General features: G+C 33.2%; 2 protein-coding genes across 2 annotated transcripts; one reads left to right on the forward strand and one right to left on the reverse strand.

The window, feature by feature from the left end:
- The first annotated feature begins 4,163 nt into the window (after positions 1-4,163).
- Positions 4,164-5,917, forward strand: LOC114747917 (serpin-ZX-like). The gene is made up of 2 exons (XM_028936260.1): positions 4,164-4,676; positions 5,141-5,917. The coding sequence occupies exons 1-2, from the start codon at positions 4,164-4,166 to the stop codon at positions 5,915-5,917; spliced, it is 1,290 nt and encodes a 429-aa protein (XP_028792093.1).
- Positions 5,918-9,037: 3,120 nt separating this feature from the next.
- Positions 9,038-19,217, reverse strand: LOC114747920 (protein ROOT HAIR DEFECTIVE 3-like). Its single transcript, XM_028936262.1, has 23 exons — positions 19,079-19,217; positions 18,152-18,301; positions 17,702-17,768; positions 17,516-17,618; positions 17,218-17,288; positions 17,011-17,074; positions 16,860-16,925; positions 16,669-16,716; positions 16,524-16,586; positions 16,367-16,423; positions 16,009-16,167; positions 15,829-15,897; positions 15,645-15,736; positions 15,254-15,332; positions 14,569-14,734; positions 14,153-14,277; positions 12,899-13,161; positions 12,574-12,670; positions 12,324-12,488; positions 11,828-11,932; positions 11,184-11,278; positions 10,427-10,523; positions 9,038-9,519 (listed from the first exon to the last, which is right to left on the reverse strand). Exons 1-23 carry the CDS (start codon positions 19,080-19,082, stop codon positions 9,259-9,261), a joined length of 2,466 nt encoding a protein of 821 aa, XP_028792095.1. The 5' UTR covers positions 19,083-19,217; the 3' UTR covers positions 9,038-9,258.
- Between the last annotated feature and the right edge of the window lie 189 nt (positions 19,218-19,406).

A 19,406-nucleotide genomic window follows, 5' to 3' on the forward strand; every position in this document is an offset into this window, starting at 1 on the left:
TCTCTTCCTATATCATGTGTCATGATTAAATGTTTTACTCTGCTTAGGATTTTTATCACTAGACATTTTCTGATATGTCTATTTGACCGGATCAGATAAGTGCATTGTCAGGTCCTTCTCCCAAATGCATTTTATACATTCATACGAACTCGAATTTAAGAACTCAAACGATCAAAAACTCTTTCATTAAGTCCAACGGCTATTGCTTACATTATTAGACATGACAATATCTTACATAAGTATCATTTCGCCTGTGGGCCTTAAAAAAAAAGGACAAATGAATAAACCCAGCTGGCCCATTTTTCCGACACTTTAGGTCTTTCTTCATTAGGTTTGTCATAGTCGTAAAGGTTGATAACATTATTTTTATATTTTAATTTTGACACAAATAGATACTAAAACAGTTAATTCAAATTATTACTAATTATAATTGATACGTCATAACCTTTCCTTTTTTTCCTTTACTTTTATTTGTTTAGTGCCTCACAATTAAAAAAAATGATATTTAAGCTATTATCTTTATTTTAAATTCTATACGTATAAAAATAATTATTTAAAAATTAAATTTGAACCATCAATACCTGACAAGTTTGGATGCTTATTATTTTGTCAACGCATTTGGATGCTTATCAAAAGTAATATTTTGTCAACGCATTTGGATGCTTATCAAAAGTAACTAGAGATTTATTCCCCGTGCGATGCACAGATTAAAATATTTGATTAAATTTTAAATGATAATAAATTGTATTATCTAAGGCAGCTCAAAATTATATTCACTTTTTATATAAGTGTAATTTTTTTTATTTATTCAAATGAAATTTGAATTAGAAATTCAAAAATTAAGAAGAAAATATAAAAATTTAAAATTATTTATTTATTTCTCTATTTAAGCTCAATTGACATACTATTTAATTATGATGTTTCCCATTTAATTCAATATATTCAAATCCCAATTAATATCATTCAAACTCAAAATTAATTATTAATTCCTTCATTTGACCCTCAAATTGAAATCCCATTTAATAATGATACTCCTCATTTAATTCAATATACATAAATCCCAATCAAAATATTATTCAAATATCATCAATTAAATATACTTCGATGCCTTAATGTTATACCCGACCCGTTTTTAAAATAAACCGGGTATTATAAGTTTTCAAGAATATAATTGATGATTGATTGATTGATGATTGATGAGTACCCACACTTGTTGCCGAAGTCACTGTCTGCAAACTCGAATATGCAAGACTCTAGTTCTCAATGCTAATCAATTCGTGCGTATATGTAATACTCTATTAGTTTGTTATATATAATACCCTACTAGTATATGATTTTTAAAAGCATGGAAATTTTCAAAAGACACTTACCAATTATAAACAGTGATTTCTGTATGGTTCTCCCTTTTTGATACAATCTGTATGCTTCTTCCTTACAAAACTTATAATTAAATTCCACTTCTCAAATACTGTTGCAAAAATGAAACAAAAAACTGCTACAGCATTATCACCCCAAAAAAAAAAAGAATTATTGTTCAGCAGGTTTAGCCGCAATGATTTCTGTATGGTTCTTCCCATTTGGTGTATGGTTCTGTTCTATTTCTCCATTGATGTTGCTAGGTCCTTGCCCACATCCGATCAGTTATCACAACCCTCTTTTGCCCTTTGGTTATCCTCTGCAAATACCTAAACGCAACTTAATGAGAAATTGAAATACTGATATAAAATCCGAGGAAAAAATTCAGTTCTGAGCAAAGTACAAGGATGAACTTGAGCATGATACAAAAAATTTGAGTGATGAAAAAGAATTTACATGGAATGGAATAAAAGCATGTCTCCCATTAAGGTGTGAAGCCTGTGCTTCCTGGTGAGCAAGGAGGGTACAGCATATATTACCAGATGCATTGCTTGGAACAGCACGGATCATGTATGTAGGATCTGCCAAATTGAATTGTTAGAACATTTTGGTGACACAAAATAGTCATTTGCTACTACTAATTGTACAGAACTAATCAATGTACTCTAGAGTCATTGTTATTTTTCGGCTTTTTCTGTTTGAAATGATTCTATAAACATAACAAGAGATTGCATTAACGTTTTGTGTTATGGGAGTAAATGTTTCCAAAGGAAGTGAGGTAAGATGATGACCAACAATTATGTGAAGCTGCTAGGTATGGGGAATCCCGTTCCAAAAGCTAATTATCGAGGTTGGTCAACCAACTTATATACTACCTCTGGTACTAATTATAAGAGCCAGTTGACTAATTTGAAGAGATTAAGGAGGTAAGTTGAGTTAGTTATTTGTCCTAAATAGATATTATTTTTTTTAAAATATCCTTACTAATCAAGTGTATTGACTAGAACTATCATTGTTAGAAGGGTTACTTTGAAAAAAATATATATAAATATGAGAGACAAAATGAATTGGGGTCTTATATTTAGGACCAAAATAAAAGTCAAACAGAGTCTTATATTAAGGACCGGAGGTAGTACTTAAATACCTCATTAAGCATCTCATACTACTCAACATGGGACTTGCTATCCTACTACTATGTCTGTCAGATGCTAATAATAACATGCGACAACTTTGTATATGTACACACACTCCACTGTAACGTCTCATTAGCTTGAGAGCACCAGTGCCACTCTCAGAGCTTTCTGTTTTTCCACATGAGCAGCATTAACAGCTCGTTGTGCCTCCTCAAACGGCAGTATCAAAGCCAACTGACTTGTCTATAACCTAAAATAATAATTAACATTGTATCACACCTAAACAGCTTTGTTTAATTGAAGCATGCTTACCGGCATATCATCATCATTAGTTTTTGAGATTCCCACCACCACTGCAATTTTTCAAGCCTCGTCTTCTAATTTCCTGTGTAAATGCAAAATCTATGTAACGTGTTTATTTCAAAACAAATTAAGTGATGTCTTAGTATTACCTCAAGTATCAGAACGTCCTCTTTCTGGGTTCCATCTCCTCCAATGAATGATTGGTCATAACAATAGCAACGATGGAGGCTTCTAGCTTGTCGGCATTGCGAATGCTTCCTCCACCTTCTCCCATTCCGAAATCATGTATGCACCAGTTTTTTTTTTTAAAGGAAAAAAAAGGCCTAGTCACTGGAAAAAAATTGCTTAAGAAATAAACTATTTTCCCACATATATTATTTTTTTTAATACTGTTAATTAACAGAAGGATTCAAAACTTGACAGTTTTTTGGGTATGGTAAACTACAAGGGCCTTGACAAAATTTGACTAAAACTGTTAATTATGTTTATCGGGTGTAAAATGATTTAGATTTTTATTAAATTCGAGGGATTAATATTTTATGTTGAAAAAAATTTGAGGGACCAAAACTTTTAAAATTTAAGAGACCAAAACTAAATGAATACAAGCTTGAGCAACTTAAAATTGTATTATTATTATTTTTTTACCGTTCTTATGATGTCTCTCGTCTACCATGTTAATTCTTGTAATTTTATAAGAATTTGAATTTTTTTTAATGATACTGACAAAATTAATGCTATTAAATATAGATAAAAAAAATTCTTTAAAAAATTTCTAAACGGATGCTTTTCCTTAATTTTGGAAAGGTTTTTCATCTATACAATTTTAACAAGTTATATTTTTAGCTGACTTTGGTTTTTATACTTATATTTTTTTAACAGTTTTGATTTTGACTTCTTTACTTTTTTATGAGTCTTTTAAGATAGGAGAAATATAAAAATAAATTACGTTTAAAACTATAAAAATCAAAATCAAAATTAAATTAAGCGGTAGGAACATATAATAATATTAAGCGAAAAGCTAAAAAGAAAAAGAAGTTAAGAAAAGCTTCAAAGCCTACTTGCACCGTAGCTGCACGGTACTCTACAAGAGTCAAAATATAAAGGAGTTTGAAATTTGTAATTTGTCCATAAAAATACTTATTAAATTTTAAAATAATAAATATATGATTTTGACATGTCAAAATATATTATAAAAAATAGGTAAAATTATTGCAAAAGTAATCAGTATTTTAAAATTAAAAGTGTTTTTTTAATTTCTCAAACTTTCATAAACATGATCTCCAGAAGATTCTTATTTGGGTGGAGTTTTATATAACCTAACGGATATGCAAAATTCTTATAAACCATTTCAAAGAGCCATTGATCTCCTTGATGCGGCTGATTCTCCTTCGTCCCAGGAACCGCCTCTCCGCCTCTCCGCGGCTGGAGAGGAGTGTCCTTTCCTTCTTCTTCTCCTTCAACCAAACGGCTCCTTACACCAGAATCAGAGGAGCAGGTCGGAGAATTTCGAGAGTTTACGACGTGTTCTTCCAATCGGAGGCGTTGGGAAACTATCTACTTAGGAAAGAACAATTGGAAGAATGCAGGGTGGTTTCACCCTTGTCCTTACAAGTGGTGCTTAGCTTCCTTGCCGCCGGCTCCCGCGGTTGGACCCGCCGTCAGATTGTCAACTTCTTCAACGCCGATTCCGTCGATCATCTCAATTCCTTGGCCTCTCAACTCTGCGACGTCACCTTGGCCGATGGTGATCCCGCCGTTGGCCCTCGTGTGCGTTGCTCCAATGCCTTATGGCTTGACCAGTCCCTTACTCTCAAGCCCTCTTTTAAACAGATTCTCGACTCTTCTTATAGAGCCGATGTGAACCTAGTGGACTTTCAGACCCAGGTAATGTTCCCTCTCAAATTATCTTTAATTAAATCGAATTTAAATTTCATATTACTCATGACATTGTCAGGTGCGTACCATACCCTCTTAACTGTTAGGCATGCCAAAACTTGAAAATAAAAGCATGTTGCTTTTGAGTTTCAACTCCAAATTATCCCCTGTTTTTTGTCTCTTGAAAAAATCATCATCTCATTAAGTGTTATATTAATTGATGCATGATATAGATATACACAGGCGAGCACAACCCATTTATATTATTCGCCTTTGTAAATTGTAAATATAAATTCGTACGAGTGCCCTGTTTCTTGCCTTAAGGCTTGAGTTTGAGAGAATAGAACGATTTCATGTGTGTTTGTCCACTTGCTAACCTCTCTTGGAGTACATATCTAAGGAACTTAATTAATGGAATCAAGAACAACAGTTGATGAGGTGCTTTGTGAAATGGCTATATATAATTTGCGCAGGCTGCTCATGTGGGGCAACAAATTAATTCGTGGGTGGAAAATGAGACAAGTGGCCAAGTTAAAGACCTTATTCGTGAGGGCTCTCTCAACAACTCAGTCAAGCTCGTCTTTACAAATGCGCAACACTTTCGAGGAGCATGGGATGAGAAAAATACTATGATCCGTAGAGACAAGGTTGGTAAGAAGGAATACGTAGTCAGTGCTCAGTTCATGGCTGTGAAGATGAAACAATTTGCTCGCCATTTTCATGAGATTCATGATATTCTCCACACATATAAAAAGCAAAGCAAAGAAAAGCGCACTTTCTCCTTTCAGTTCCATTCTCCGGTTGCACTTACTTCTGAACACTATGGGGAAGATCTAATGGATGTTAACGACAGCACGACCCCAAAATTTAATATTTCTTCTGAGGTGGAAGCTTCCAAAATGCTGAGGGAACTAGGGATAAGATTGCCATTTTCTGGAGGGAAGTTGACAGAGATGGTGACTTGTTCTTGTGATGGTGGCGGAGAAAATCAGTTATATGTTTTCAACATATTTCATAAGGCATTCATCCAAGTAAACGAACAAGGGACTGAAGCTGCAACAGCCACGGCTGCAATACTAATGTCTGGGTGTCCGCCATATTTGCCGCGTCTTCGTAGAAGATTTACACCTATCCAGCCATGGCTCCTGGCTGGTCAAACAGACGGGGATGGTCCTTGTCCTGGCATTGCTAAAACAAACTTGAAGGTTCATCAAATATTCCGTCGTCTTCCAAAGCAGCGTCGTGGTTAAGGCTTTGTTTGGTTCAGGGTATGGGAAGGGAGGGGAGGTTAATTAAAAAAAAGTCATGGGTTTTGTTTGGATGGAGAGAAGGGTAAGGGAGGAGAAATTTTTTGTTTGGTTCATAAGAGGAGGGGAGGGAAAGTAATTATAAATTGATAAATACGTTTTTATTTCTATATTTAGACTGTTTTATTTTTTTATTATAATATTTATATCAAAATTATTATTTCTTAATTTATCAATTTCAGAAAAAATCAATTATCTCACTTATATGTGATAAAAAAATTATGATAAAATTAAAAAAATTAGGAAATATGATAAGAAGTTTAAATTCTATCTCATTAATTATATGTATTAATATATATCATATGTATATATTATATAATTATAACACATATATTATGATATGTATATATTAATATATAGAGTAAAATATATTGACTACCCTTCCAATTTACTTAAATTACAGAAACCTCTTTTTTATTTTGAAAACATATATAAACTTTCTTTCAAATTAAAATGTATGTTACACAAACTTTCATTATATTTTTAATATTCAATTTCCATCTATATAACCGTTAGTTAACCATTAAATTTGACTTTTTAATTTTTATTTTGACTAAAATATCCCTTTTTAACATAAATGTTATTTAAACATTTATATCTTTTAAAAAAAATAATTTTTGATACAAAAAAATAATTATAGTACATGTATTTTCAAAATTTTTAATATGTTATAAAATTTTTAATTTCAATTATATTATAAAATTATATCATTTTAGTTCCTCCTAAAATATTGAAAATTAAGATTTTTTTAAATGGTTAGAAAATATTTTAAATACTTATTTTCTCATCACATAATATAAATTATGTGAGTTTGAAAACTTATATAAATCATTTAAATTTATGTTTGCATTAACTAAATTACTTAATTTTTGGCCTAATCCAGTAAAAACATTAAACAAACAACAATTTTCAAAAATAAAATAAATAAAATTTAGGTAAAGGAGAAAATCTTAAATGCTTCGATATAGTTTTAACCAAGATTTTGGAATTTGGCATTATGAAGGGTAATTTAGCAAATAGAAAGTATTTCAATATAAATTTGAATTTAAAAAAATCTTTTTGAAATATTCTTATCGGAGTTAACGATTTATATTTAAGTGTATGTTTTCAAAATAAAAAGGAGGTATGTGTAATTAAAACAAAATGCAAGGGAGGTTAGAGTATTTTACTCTAATATATATGCATGTTTGCAGCTTATCTGAGATTATAATACACACACTATAATATATAATTATAATACACACATGTTATGATATGTATGTATTATATAATTATAATATTTTATTATCATTATCAAATATTATTAGTGGTTGAAAAGAGAAAGAAGTGAAAAAAAAATTTCTAATAAGAGGGACAAACTTGAAATATTAAAAAGTTAGTATGGATAGTTTAGTTAATATTAGACATAATATTTCTCTCCCTTTCAAAAAAATCCCAAATTTGGAGGGGAGCATAAAGAGGAGAGGGGAGCACTAAAAGACAAATATTTTTCCTCTCCTCTCATCTATTTTTTTCCAACCGAACACACTTATCTCATCTCCTCTTCTCTCTCTTCCTTTCTCCTCAATAACTCTCTAACCAAACAGAGCCTAAATGTCTTACTCTCACTTCACGGATTCATATGGTTTATTACTAGTTTTTACGTAGTTCCAAGAAGTTTTTTTGGCCATAAAAGTTCCAAGAAGTTGATGATGATATTTTTGAAGGTGGGTTTTTTTTTTTTTGGGCCTTGAGAGTCCATGATTGATGCACGGAGGTATAAGAAATATGGAAATGGTTATTTCAAAGCAAACTATTTTTTTTCATTCAAATTTGCAGATAGGCTCGCCCAAGGTATAACGTCTACTTGGTCTTGGGCAGTCTAACTGCCAAGGAAGACGTTAAACACCCTTTGGAAGTTAAATGACTTATTGTTTGAGTAGACATAAAATATTGTATGATAGTGTATTGTATATGACTTCTGAGTACAGCTAAAAAGCAATATTAATAATTTATGAAATTCAAGCAAATCTCTATTTCGAGAATTTTCATGAGTTATATTGAATGTGCTCTACATGTTTTTCATGAAATTGTTACGCTTACTTTTTAAATAATATTTTGCAAAAGATATAAAATGCTTTAAAATTGTTTAATGCCAGCAGTTGCAACAGGTAAAATCCACAGCAAGAAAATAATACAAGAACTGAATATCACTCAGCAAAGTGCATAATGCCTAGAAACTACCCCTTGAAATGTACTCCTCTGGTCCTATTTATAAGACAAAGAAAGAATGCATTTTTTGATATTATTGATAAAACATTGAGAGAAATTTTGTATGGATGTACAATTTTACCTCTCATTTATTATTCTATTGACTTTGTTTATATAAGGTATAATATATATTAAATAGAGATAAAGTTGGAAAGCCATTAACTTTTAAATGAGTTAATGAAGTTTAAAATTTTTTTTGTTTTGTGTGAAACATGCTGAAAGCACTTTATAAATAGAACCAGAAGAGTAACTGCAAATTTTGACATTGAATTTTACATTACTAGACATTTTTCTGATATGTCCATCCGACTGGGTCAGATCATTTTCTAGTCCACTTGGGGTCATTCTCCTTAATATATTTAAATACTGGGTATGATAAATCAAAATGAGTTATTTGACCCTCATCCGCATATGATATGTAAACCAGTTCAACCATTAAGGTTATACCATACTGTGACAGGCATAAATTTGCAATCAAACTCGCGTCACTTTCTTTCATGTCTATTTATAACTGATTCAGTTTATCTATCTTTTTCTGACCAAACAAATAATTTCTTCGCAATAATTTTATCACACGTCAAATTCAAACTCTCAAGTAAATAATCTTTTCCCTCTTTCATCTTGAACAGTTCATAATACCAATAATATGAAAGATCTTCCAAAGTGAAATAAAGATCCCCGTGTAGAAAAATATCAAGATGGAGAGAAAAAATACAAGGGTTAAAGAATAAATTTTCAATAAGAATACAGATACAGCTCTTACAACCAAAACTGAGCACAAATCAGCAAAAACATTAAACTATCTCAAGCACCTAATTTGATTATAGAAAACTATATAACGGGGGATGCCTTGGAATGAACCATGCCCCCTCTATTTGGCACTTGTACTAAAACCAGTGCCTTTGAATAGCTTACTCTTTGAATGCTCACGAAATCATAATTTCGTAGATACAACCAAAAACCCAACATGCAGCCCGCAGACATCAACATCTTCACAGGAAAAAATTGCTTGTCATAATAACGAGTTTCTGTGCCTACTCGTATTTTGATGAACTAGAGTATTCACCACCATTTTCCAATGAAGTTACGTTAGACGAAGCTTTTTCAGACAAACTTGCGTTAGAAGAAGCACTAGATGACGTATTGCTTCCAGCTGTAACAGCATTGTGATTGCTTCCTGATGGGTTTCTCTGTGCATTGTTAGGTGCAGGGTTCTGTGCCTCCTCTGCTAGTTTTCTGATAATGTTCATAACAGTTGGAAGAAATCTCGTGGACAAGGATATGAGTCCCGGAAGCTGCAAGCACACAAGAAATAAGGCAAATGAATGCTATTGCCGAACTGAAAACAAACAGATGGCAAGGCGCAGGTCAATTGGCTAAAGGACTTTTCACAACCCAATTAACTACTCCAGTGTAGATGTGAACTACATACGCTATGCTGCTTAAAACAAGACAGGGCAAAAGAGAACAAGTCACATGGCCTTAGCATACTTTATGAACAACAGATTTTCTCTTAAACACAGCCAGGTTAAAAGTCAGAAACATAGCTGAAAACTCTAAAAATTTTGAGACAAATAGAATGTTAAAAAAATTCATCTAAAACCAAGATCCGAGGAGGCCTAAATGCCTAGCTGTTTATCAAACCCCTCTTTTCCTTCCAAAATCAAATAAATGTTAATAAATAGTTGTTATACCATACTTCTTCTACCAAATTAAAGGCCAGTTCATTTAAGATTAAAAAAAAAATGATCTTAGCTAGGTTAAACATGAGAAAGATGTTGGGAATATGAGGGAGTTGTTGGAAATATTGCTAAACACGTGAGGGATATGTTGCAAAAAGCTTATTTTGGTAAGCTACTTGGAATAGGTTTTATATTTAGACAAAAACATAAAAAATGCTAAATACAGACTTTTTTCCGAACAAAATTTTCACCACTAGTTTAATGTTTTCCCAACAACTCAAGTTAACTAAAATCACTTTTTCTTCAAGTTTAAACAAACCTGTCCTAAATGAATGATGTATATCTATTAACAAGTTTTCTTGAAGATGAATGACACCTGAACCATAATGGTTCAGTGGATAAACCCGACAAGAAAAGCAGACTTCCTACTACTAGAAAAGATAGCGACCAAGTTTAAAAGGGGGTAAAACTAAAGACACCACAAAATAAAGAATTGAGGGGTTGGAAAATAAATACTCACAACTCCATTGCTGAATTCATTAGAAATGTCCAGCTGCACCCATAAGGCTTTTACAAGAAGAAAACCAACAAAGATAACACCCAAATACAACGGATTTCTGCCACAAAATAACATGTGAGTGAAACCAGTTAAAAGGCTTTCTTGTCATTGCTTTCAAGTAAACATAATATGCTCTTCGAATACTTATTCAATAATTCATGCATAAAATGACCCTTTTAAATCGATCTTTTTTACACAGTCCAGCTGCCTGCATTACAGTTGTTGGTTTATTACTGTTCTAGAAGCATATGATTGTGTCCGAATATTCAGAGAATTAAGTTGATTGTGTGACCTTTGATCAGATTATTGGCCTTTGATGGTGCTGATCTAAGGTCCTTTTAGGGGAGTTTAAATAGAGAGGATGAAGAATGGTGAGCTTAACTTAGTTCTTGACAAGTGATTTTTGTTTGCTGTTCTAGCTTTTCTGATTTTGGTTTCTGAGGATTAAACTTATCTCCTGCTATTGTACTTCACCCAATTTCTTTCTCATAATATTTCTTCTTTTATATCCCAAGGGGGGAAAAAAAAGATTTTTTACGAAGAAAGCAAATTTCATGTAACTTTATGTCATGTATTCCTACATCAAATAAGTCTAAATTTCCTGTAGTCTTTCTTGAACTTTCTTCAGATAAGGCATGAGAAGTGTTAGCAGCAAGTGAAACAGCACTTCACTCCTTACAATATTGAAAGATATCAGAGCAGCACAGTTGACAAGTACCTTAGAAGGGTCATAAATTCATTAAATCCCAGAACAACCAAAGCAACAATTGCCCATGGAGGAGGTAACCAGTTATTATTGCGCTTGTTGGCCTCCTGAAATGGATAAAATTACATCAACAAAAATAGCAGAATATGTATAAACATCCATGACGGCTATATTTATATAACACATGGAAACTTAACCAAAAAACTAAGAAATAGAACATGCTTGGAACCATAGATTACATAAACGCATGGTTTCAGACATATGTTTAAATCAGGTCAAAAGAAAGTTAAATGTTTAAATGAAACTGTTGCCTACGTCTACCAAGCTGCATATATCTGATAAGGTAAGCTGTGTGTTTTCGGCTAACAGTTTAGATAGATGATAGACAAAAGAAACTAAGAAGTATCAGAAAATTCATGAGTAGTTATCATAGACATATTTCAATCATAAATACAACGCAACAGCAGCAATGAGTCTAGTCCTGCTAAGTAGGATTGGCTGTATAGATTGCACTCCGCTCCATTAACAACCAACTTTTTAGATATACCATTCAACAAAAAAGGTCACATTCGGTAACCTCCTTAAGAGTCCTTCTTGGGTCTTCATCTACACCTCTTCAAAAGACTCAAAAACATAAATGATGTGAAAAATCTTACCTGTGCAGATATGGCCTGAGAGACATGATACTCGGTCTCCATCTTAAATTGCCTCCATAATGATTTGCACTGAACAGGAGTGATCAATGTCTTCGAGGAAGGAACCTGCGAAGAAATTGTAGTCACGACTGATCATCAATTCCTATATAGAAGTGATCCCAAAGACCCGAACCAACAGAACAATCACAAAACAAGAAATGACAGGTTGTGCACTAAATTATGCATCTAAGCAATTCACATGTTGACATTAATTACCTTTTACATGAATTTAATTAATGAATATAGGCATTAAGAGAGTAAATTAACTACTCAAGGACCTCAACATCAAGATACTGAAGGAATTAGGGAAATGGTAAATTCATGGAAAAAGTTGACATTCATGCCACATTTGAATTTCTAGATATCTAAAATCACTTGATGTTCAATAAGATGACCTAACTTGTTAAAACAGTGATATGATTGAATACATTTGTTAGGCTCAGCAATAAAAATTGACCTGTTCCCATGTGCTTGAAGCCAGTGGATCAACAACCGTGATGCTCCTATCCTTAGTAATAGATCCTGAGGAATCATCCAGAGCAAATGCTAATGTTTTCTCAATATTATCAACATCTTGATCATCCAAACGAGTTGCAGCCATCACAGATAGCAACTTCAAGGACTGCAAACATTTAACTCTGTTAAACATATATCCAAAAGCAATACGAGCTCAAGCTAAAAACATTATATTCATAATGATGCCATACAGCAGAGCGGGAGGTCTTAGTAATGGCTCGAATGTCTTCCTTCCCCGTCCAAATACGAGGCATTGAATCAGAATCACGGCTGAATAATGTTGTAAACCTGTTTTCACATTGAAGGTAAGCTGCTTAAAATGTAGGACCCATTTAGAATAGCTTATAAATAACTTTCTAATCATGATTTACGGAACACGAGATAAGCATGTGGAAGAATTCTATCTCAACTTACGTGAAACGTGCTTATAAGTAATTTCTAATGCCATGCCAAACAGGGCCATAGAAGTTTCATGAAAGAATAACAAGATAAGTCAAATGTGCAAAAGGTTTATACCTATCCTTCATACGAATTAGAACCCTTCCAGCTTCTTCCTTAGCCTTGGCTTCCACCACACCTTTTGCATGGTCCTCTAAACTCGTAATCATGTTCTGTCGTGTTTGTTCCTCCATATCATACCCAGAAATTGCAGCAGAGAAACCTGAAACAGCTGATTCAGTTTCACGTCTAAGAAGTTTTCTTATTGCTGGCCAAGTATCACTGTTAGCTTCATCTAGAAGAGCTTCAACAGGTCCAGCTAAGGCCTCCTTCAATTTTTCCTGCAAGCGTACAGCTATCAGAAAACTTCCCAAGAACTATTTATCCTGTCAACTACGTAAATATACCAAATTACAAATGGAAGTGATTTGGACAAAATTCAAGTATTAAATACATATATATTCATTAAGCATAAGAGCGGTCAGATTATTTATTACTTGATATAATTTATAAACAAAATGTCAACAGCATACATTGTATCATAAGCGTACTGTGAATGGAAGTTCTTGCTCAATTCATATTATATTAGGAACCAGTGAAGTTGAAATCAAACCAACCGGGAACTAAAGTCAGCAAATCAAAAACTGTCAAATGTATGCTTTGTCATAAATGCAATGAACCTTCAGTTTTTTACAGCATAACTATCAAGTTTAATTTGATGGTATATTTAAGTTCTCTTCCAATGAACCTTCAGTGACGATTTTTGAGTATTTCTTCAATAGATAGCTAGCATAATTAGTGCCCATTTTGATAAGCTGTGGAGAAGTTATTTTGTACTACATCAGGTAAATATATGAGAAAAGTAGTCTTGAAAAGCACAAAAACATTTATTTTAAATTGACCCAAACAGTCATTTTAGTCTAATTGGACCTAAAAAGAGAGAGAGAAAATTAATCTTCAAATAACTCAGATTGGATGGATGTTAAAACAGATCAATCGACAAAATGATTATCATCCCAAAAATAGGATGTGGATGAATTGGGGTTCTATTTAAAACATTCTCATCAATTATAAATAGGCTAATCCATTATTTTCTACCTGTCCAACAAAATCAATTCACAATCTGCCCATTTCCGCCTCTGCCTCACACAATCACACTATTTCAACTCAAAAGCTTAAGTTGTTAAGAGAAGGCCAGTGAAATTTTTTTATTATAATATCTAGTGATTTCAAACATAGAATTTTAAATTTGTTTAACAAACTTTAAAATCTTTACTGAGATTAATTAATATGCATTCCATAAGATATGAACTATCACTGTAAGACATGCACCTGATATGATGATGTCAATTCAGACAGCTTAGCCGCACGCACAGAAGCAACATGGGCATCAATGTCACGACGCAGTTTCTCCCTCACTTTAGATGTATCCCAGTTTGCCTTTTCAATAACAACATCTGCAAAGATAACAGCAGCAGCCTCACATTGTAACTTACTTGAGCTAGTAAGAAACCTAATTACAATAACCATTACAGTAGCATCAAGTTTAGAAGTTCTGACAATTCTTAGTGAAACAAACCAAGAAGCTAGTTCTTAGTGGAACAAACCAAGAAGCTAGCAGTTTTTCACACAATTCTCTTCACTTGTACATTTCTTCCAGGTCATTTTTCCATCTTAAAAAAGTGATTATATCTTTGGGCATTCAAGTTTAATTATATGTTATCAAACACAGACAAATTTTCAAATACCTGCACATGCTTCATCAAACTGAGCCACACAAGACTCAACGCAGTTTTTAGCAGCAGCAGAAAACCCTTCCCCTCCATTCAAAGCCTTGTCAAATGCTTCTTTAAATTTATCAAAAGTTCCAGCCCTTACATGTCCCAGTGCAGATTGGAATGCTGGTTGGACGAGCTATCAGAGAAACATACAAATATTATAGGTCACACAAAAAATCACAATCCAATAGCATTTGAAGGGGAAAGCAAACACACTCACACATACAACTAAAGTTTCAAGATCCTGTAGTTATATAGTAAGTCTCAATTGTAACTTTTTTCTATCACTTAACCATTATCATTAATTTATCAATAAAGAATTTCATTTGAAAAGATAAAAATAAAAACTAGTCGCATTATTTATAAGTCATGTATAGTGCGATAGGCTCCACACTACTTTTTCCATTTGTTAATCCCTCTTTACATATTTCATTAGGCTTTGTTTAAATTTTTTTATTATTATCTATTCAATATTTTTCCATACATTGCAACGAAATCTAAATATTATAAAAAAGAGTACAATCTTCCAGATACTTTGAAGTTACCGTCTATCCTGAGCATTGCAAGAGAGAGAGGCATCTAGTTATGATGAAAAGGAAAAAAGAAAGAAATGGAAAAACCATGACAGTGCAAGAATCAATTTAAGAAAAATTACTTGCAACAGCTTTTCTTGAAGCTGCTTTTGTTTTGCAGATCTCACGCCTTCATCAAAATAAGTGACTTCTATATCATACCTGCATTAAAAGGAAAAGCAATAGCTGAATATACATGAAACCACATCAAGATGTTCTACAACATTAAACATGAGCATGCAAAATAATATCAAACTACAGTTTAAGACTTTGACTTCTAAAACTACGATAGCATAAAAAAATAACAAAATAAAAGAAAATGCTCATCTAGTCAAAAGTTGGAGATAAAATATTGTCAAAACACGTCAAAAGTTAAAGAGAGTTAGTATAAAGCTTACATAGCATAGACATGGTATTCATTGTTCAATAACCAAGCTACTTAAAATAAGATGCCACATAAAATGGGTTACTCACTCTGAAAGACAGTTATCAAGAATTGAATTGAGCTTTTTCCCAAATCCAGGAATTGGGCCAAATTGCACAGCCTCCTCCAATTGACACCATTCCTAATGATTCCAGAACAATTTTCATTATGTCAATAATTTGGACTGCCCCAATGCCCATGGTTATGGGATTGAATGAAAAGAAATATTGATACCTCATTCGTACTAAAAGCAGCATATTTCTCGTTAGCAATTTCTTCACAGCGTACAGTAGCAACCATGACCTGCATAGCGAATCATGGATAAATGATCAAATTAAATCAATCATCAATCAATATACATGTAAAAATAAAACTAAAACAAAAACAAAAAGCAGCACTGTATTTAAAGACCACCTTGTGAGCAGGTAGGTCAAGGTCCTTGTTCTCCTTAATGACTCTCCAAATTTGCTGTGCACTGAAAGAAAACCCAGAAGCAGGAACTACTCCACGTCTATCCCCAGCAAGTCCACCAGGAGCAATAGAATGATGGAATCGTTGCCTCAAGCCAGCAACCTACATTTATAACGAACAAAAACAAAAGATATAAGCAAATTAGAAGACATTGTATGAAAGGCAAATTAATAGAATAACTTGTCTGCATAAACAAAGACAAAGATGCTCAGTAACATGCAAAGGAAGAGACAAAGGTCCTGATAAAGGATAATTTAATACCATCAGCAATTAAACAAGACATCAGATGCAAAATAAATACCTGCTCCTTAAATTGCTCTTCCTTTTCTTCATAACTAGAAAGGGCAACGACTTCAACCTGACATTTGTCACCACATATAAACAAGTATTATAAAATTGCACCCAAAAGATTCTTAAGACCTGTCAATTTACTAAAATAAAAAGGGATAATGGATTACATTGAAAAATTCACTTAGCGGGGTTTCCTTGTGAGCCTGTGGCTTAGGAACAGAATCCCATATCTGCAATGGGAAAAAGTTGAATAATAACAAACAGAACAATATCAATCAACAACATTGTATGAAGATCAAAGCACTGCCTTACCTTCTGGATATCCTCTCGTAAAACGGGCTCTAAATTTTCAAGGGGTGTCTATCCAATGGAAAGTTAAACATTTTAGTAAAGGTTATATTAAAGATGCCCTCATATAGAATACAGATATATAGATGCTTCAACATTTATGAAAGGGCTATGCTAAAAATGATGATGATAATAAAACAAATTTGCCTACACACCCTTGTTTTATCACGAATGACGAACATCAATGTCGTTTTGCGCGGACTAAACAATCTCATCATGACCTGAAAGCAAATAATAGTGTGCCTTGTAACAACTTTTGAAATTCAAGAAAGGCATGTAGTCAGTCAAAAGGTTGACAGCAGACACCTGAAAGACAGTTTTCAAAAGAGGTTTATTTGCAGCTTGCTCACGCCCAATGTCATGACACCACCTTTACAAAAGTTGCAGGGAAAATAGTTAAGTTACACAACCATTGGAACGATAATTTCAAGCATCCGCAGATTCTGGACTCACACAAAGTTCACTACACAAGTCCCCATCAAAGATATATGAATAGAGGGGGGAAAGACTCACATGTTTATGAGCACTATATCTGAAACAGCAAGAGCAAATAGAGCACTCTGCTTTTCGAAAGCGGTATCATCCTGAGATAAAGACAATTTCAACATTTAAAGATTAAAAAAAAAAAAAAAGGGCAGGGACAATCGGTTTCTCAATTTTCTTTCATTTTTGGTTAAGGAACAGAATTTATAGACACATTGCCATATGTGCATTTTCAGTATATAAAATTGAAATGGGACTGGAAATTGGCAATAAACGCCACATCACAGTCATGGTTATTAAAGTTAAGGTATACTGAAAGGATAAGCACCTCTCCACGTTCTCTTCCATCTGTGCCCTCCAAATCCATCACTATTGTACAAGGCTCCAAGCCAGCACATCTAGCCATCCAAATTCCTTTAGTGGTTTGAGACCTGAGAACAAGCATGTATCATAGGGTTAATAACTAGACAGATTAGACAAGTTAATACAACGTGTGAGAGCTAAGAGAACATGCCTTCCCCTGAAAGCATCCATCTCCCTGAAGTTAGTTCTGAACAGATGATTTAATAGAGTGCTCTTACCTGTCCGGACCAAAGAAAATAATATTTTAGATACAGTGCGTTTTGATAAAGAATAATAAAGAAGTATATTATAATGGAAAAGAAGCATTGAGGAAAAGATGAAAATCTCATAAGAAAAGTTAATGAGGTGATAAGTCTAAATCAACTGTCAACTGGATGGAGTTGTTACTAATAACTCTCACTGAAGACATGACATCCAATTCAACCTTCATGTACTTCTTAAATCCCACAAACTCCAGCATTCAGTGTGAATTATAAAATTAAAGAAATTTACAATCATAATTTGTAGATCCTTAGAAGCAAAGACTGGATAAAGCAAGCATGATAAGCACTAAGCTACTGAACAGAAGAAGGAATGGTATTTCAGAGGCATGAAAGCATACCACTACTTTGTGGACCCATTATAGAAACTACAGCATATGAAAGTCCAAATTCACCCAATTTCACCTCCTTCATAAATTGTTCAATTCCAGCAACATTGAATGTACCATCTCCATCAATAAGCTGAATTGAACAAAAATTCTCGCTTGCCCCTGGAAAAGAAGATATTCAGCATAAGTTGACAGGGAAAGTAGAAACAGAGGAGATGATGCAACTATATCGCTGCTAGCACCGCTATTTTTTTTTTTGAAAAAAGGAAGTATTCTTGTGATGGATTTCAATATCAAAACCACGATTGAACGATATAAATTATTAACTAAACAATAAGTTACCACTTTAAAATTTGCTAAGAAGTGGCGAAATTACTTCCCCTTTACAAGAGATAAACATTTTTTCATAACTTGTTTGTTGGTTACTGAATCCTGAAACTAGATTATTCATCAATGCGTTACCAATAATTTCACAAGTACTGAAAGACCGGGGAAAAAATCTTCAATATTATAAAGTAACAATAATTAAGCAAGCCTCTATTCACCTTCACTTTGTAACTTTAGCTATTCACATTCACTTTGTAACTTTACCCTTTCTAAACTCAAGTTATGGATCAAATTGTCAAAATTGTTAACATCAAACCAAAACCCATAACCCTTATAAAGTTTACCACTTTAAACTGAAAATGATTAGATTAAAACAACAGTTTTAGAGAACAACCCATAACGCATACAAGAATAAATGCCAGTTTCAGTTATAGTTAACGTTCATCGTCTATTTAAAAAGAGAAAAAAAAAGTTTGGATGGAAATCAGAATCACAAGCCACACAAAATTTATAGAAACCAATAACTGAAGAAAGCTTAAACCAGAGCACAAAGATGCATGAAGCAGACATGTAAACAGATCCATAAGGGAATTGAGAGCAGAAGAAGCCTACCCATTGAGATTGAAATGGGCTCAGCTGCAAATGACTGCTGATGAGAAATGTACCAAGGAGATCGAATTGAGGAAGAGAAAAGATCGGAGGAAAGAGAGACGATATCGCGATCTCAGAAGGGTCTTCAATATTTGGCCTTGGCTTTTAAAAAGTAAGATTTACTGTTTGTGCCTTTGATTGAAAACGCGAAATCTGCATTGTAAAAAAGATGGCTTTTTCCGCTGTGGTGAAATTTTTAGGCATTCAAGAATTCATCTTTTTCTTAATTTTCTGAGATTCGGCAGAACAATTTGTTAAGATTTTTGATTTTTTGTTTGCTATTTTATGC

This window comes from Neltuma alba, unplaced genomic scaffold (genome assembly GCF_004799145.2).
Source record: "Neltuma alba isolate B1F8T4 unplaced genomic scaffold, ASM479914v2 tig00005508_pilon, whole genome shotgun sequence".
Classification (NCBI taxonomy): Eukaryota; Viridiplantae; Streptophyta; class Magnoliopsida; order Fabales; family Fabaceae; genus Neltuma; species Neltuma alba.

Excerpts from the sequence above, each read along its gene's own strand:
- LOC114747917 (XM_028936260.1), top strand. The coding sequence starts at position 4,164 with ATGCGGCTGATTCTCCTTCGTCCCAGGAACCGCCTCTCCGCCTCTCCG. Across the intron at positions 4,677-5,140 it reads TAGTGGACTTTCAGACCCAG|GCTGCTCATGTGGGGCAACA; the intron begins GTAATGTTCCCT and ends TAATTTGCGCAG.
- LOC114747920 (XM_028936262.1), bottom strand. Across the intron at positions 15,333-15,644 it reads CTTGATAACTGTCTTTCAGA|GTATGATATAGAAGTCACTT; the intron begins GTGAGTAACCCA and ends CTTTTAATGCAG. Across the intron at positions 14,735-15,253 it reads TTCAAGAAAAGCTGTTGCAA|CTCGTCCAACCAGCATTCCA; the intron begins GTAATTTTTCTT and ends TTTCTCTGATAG.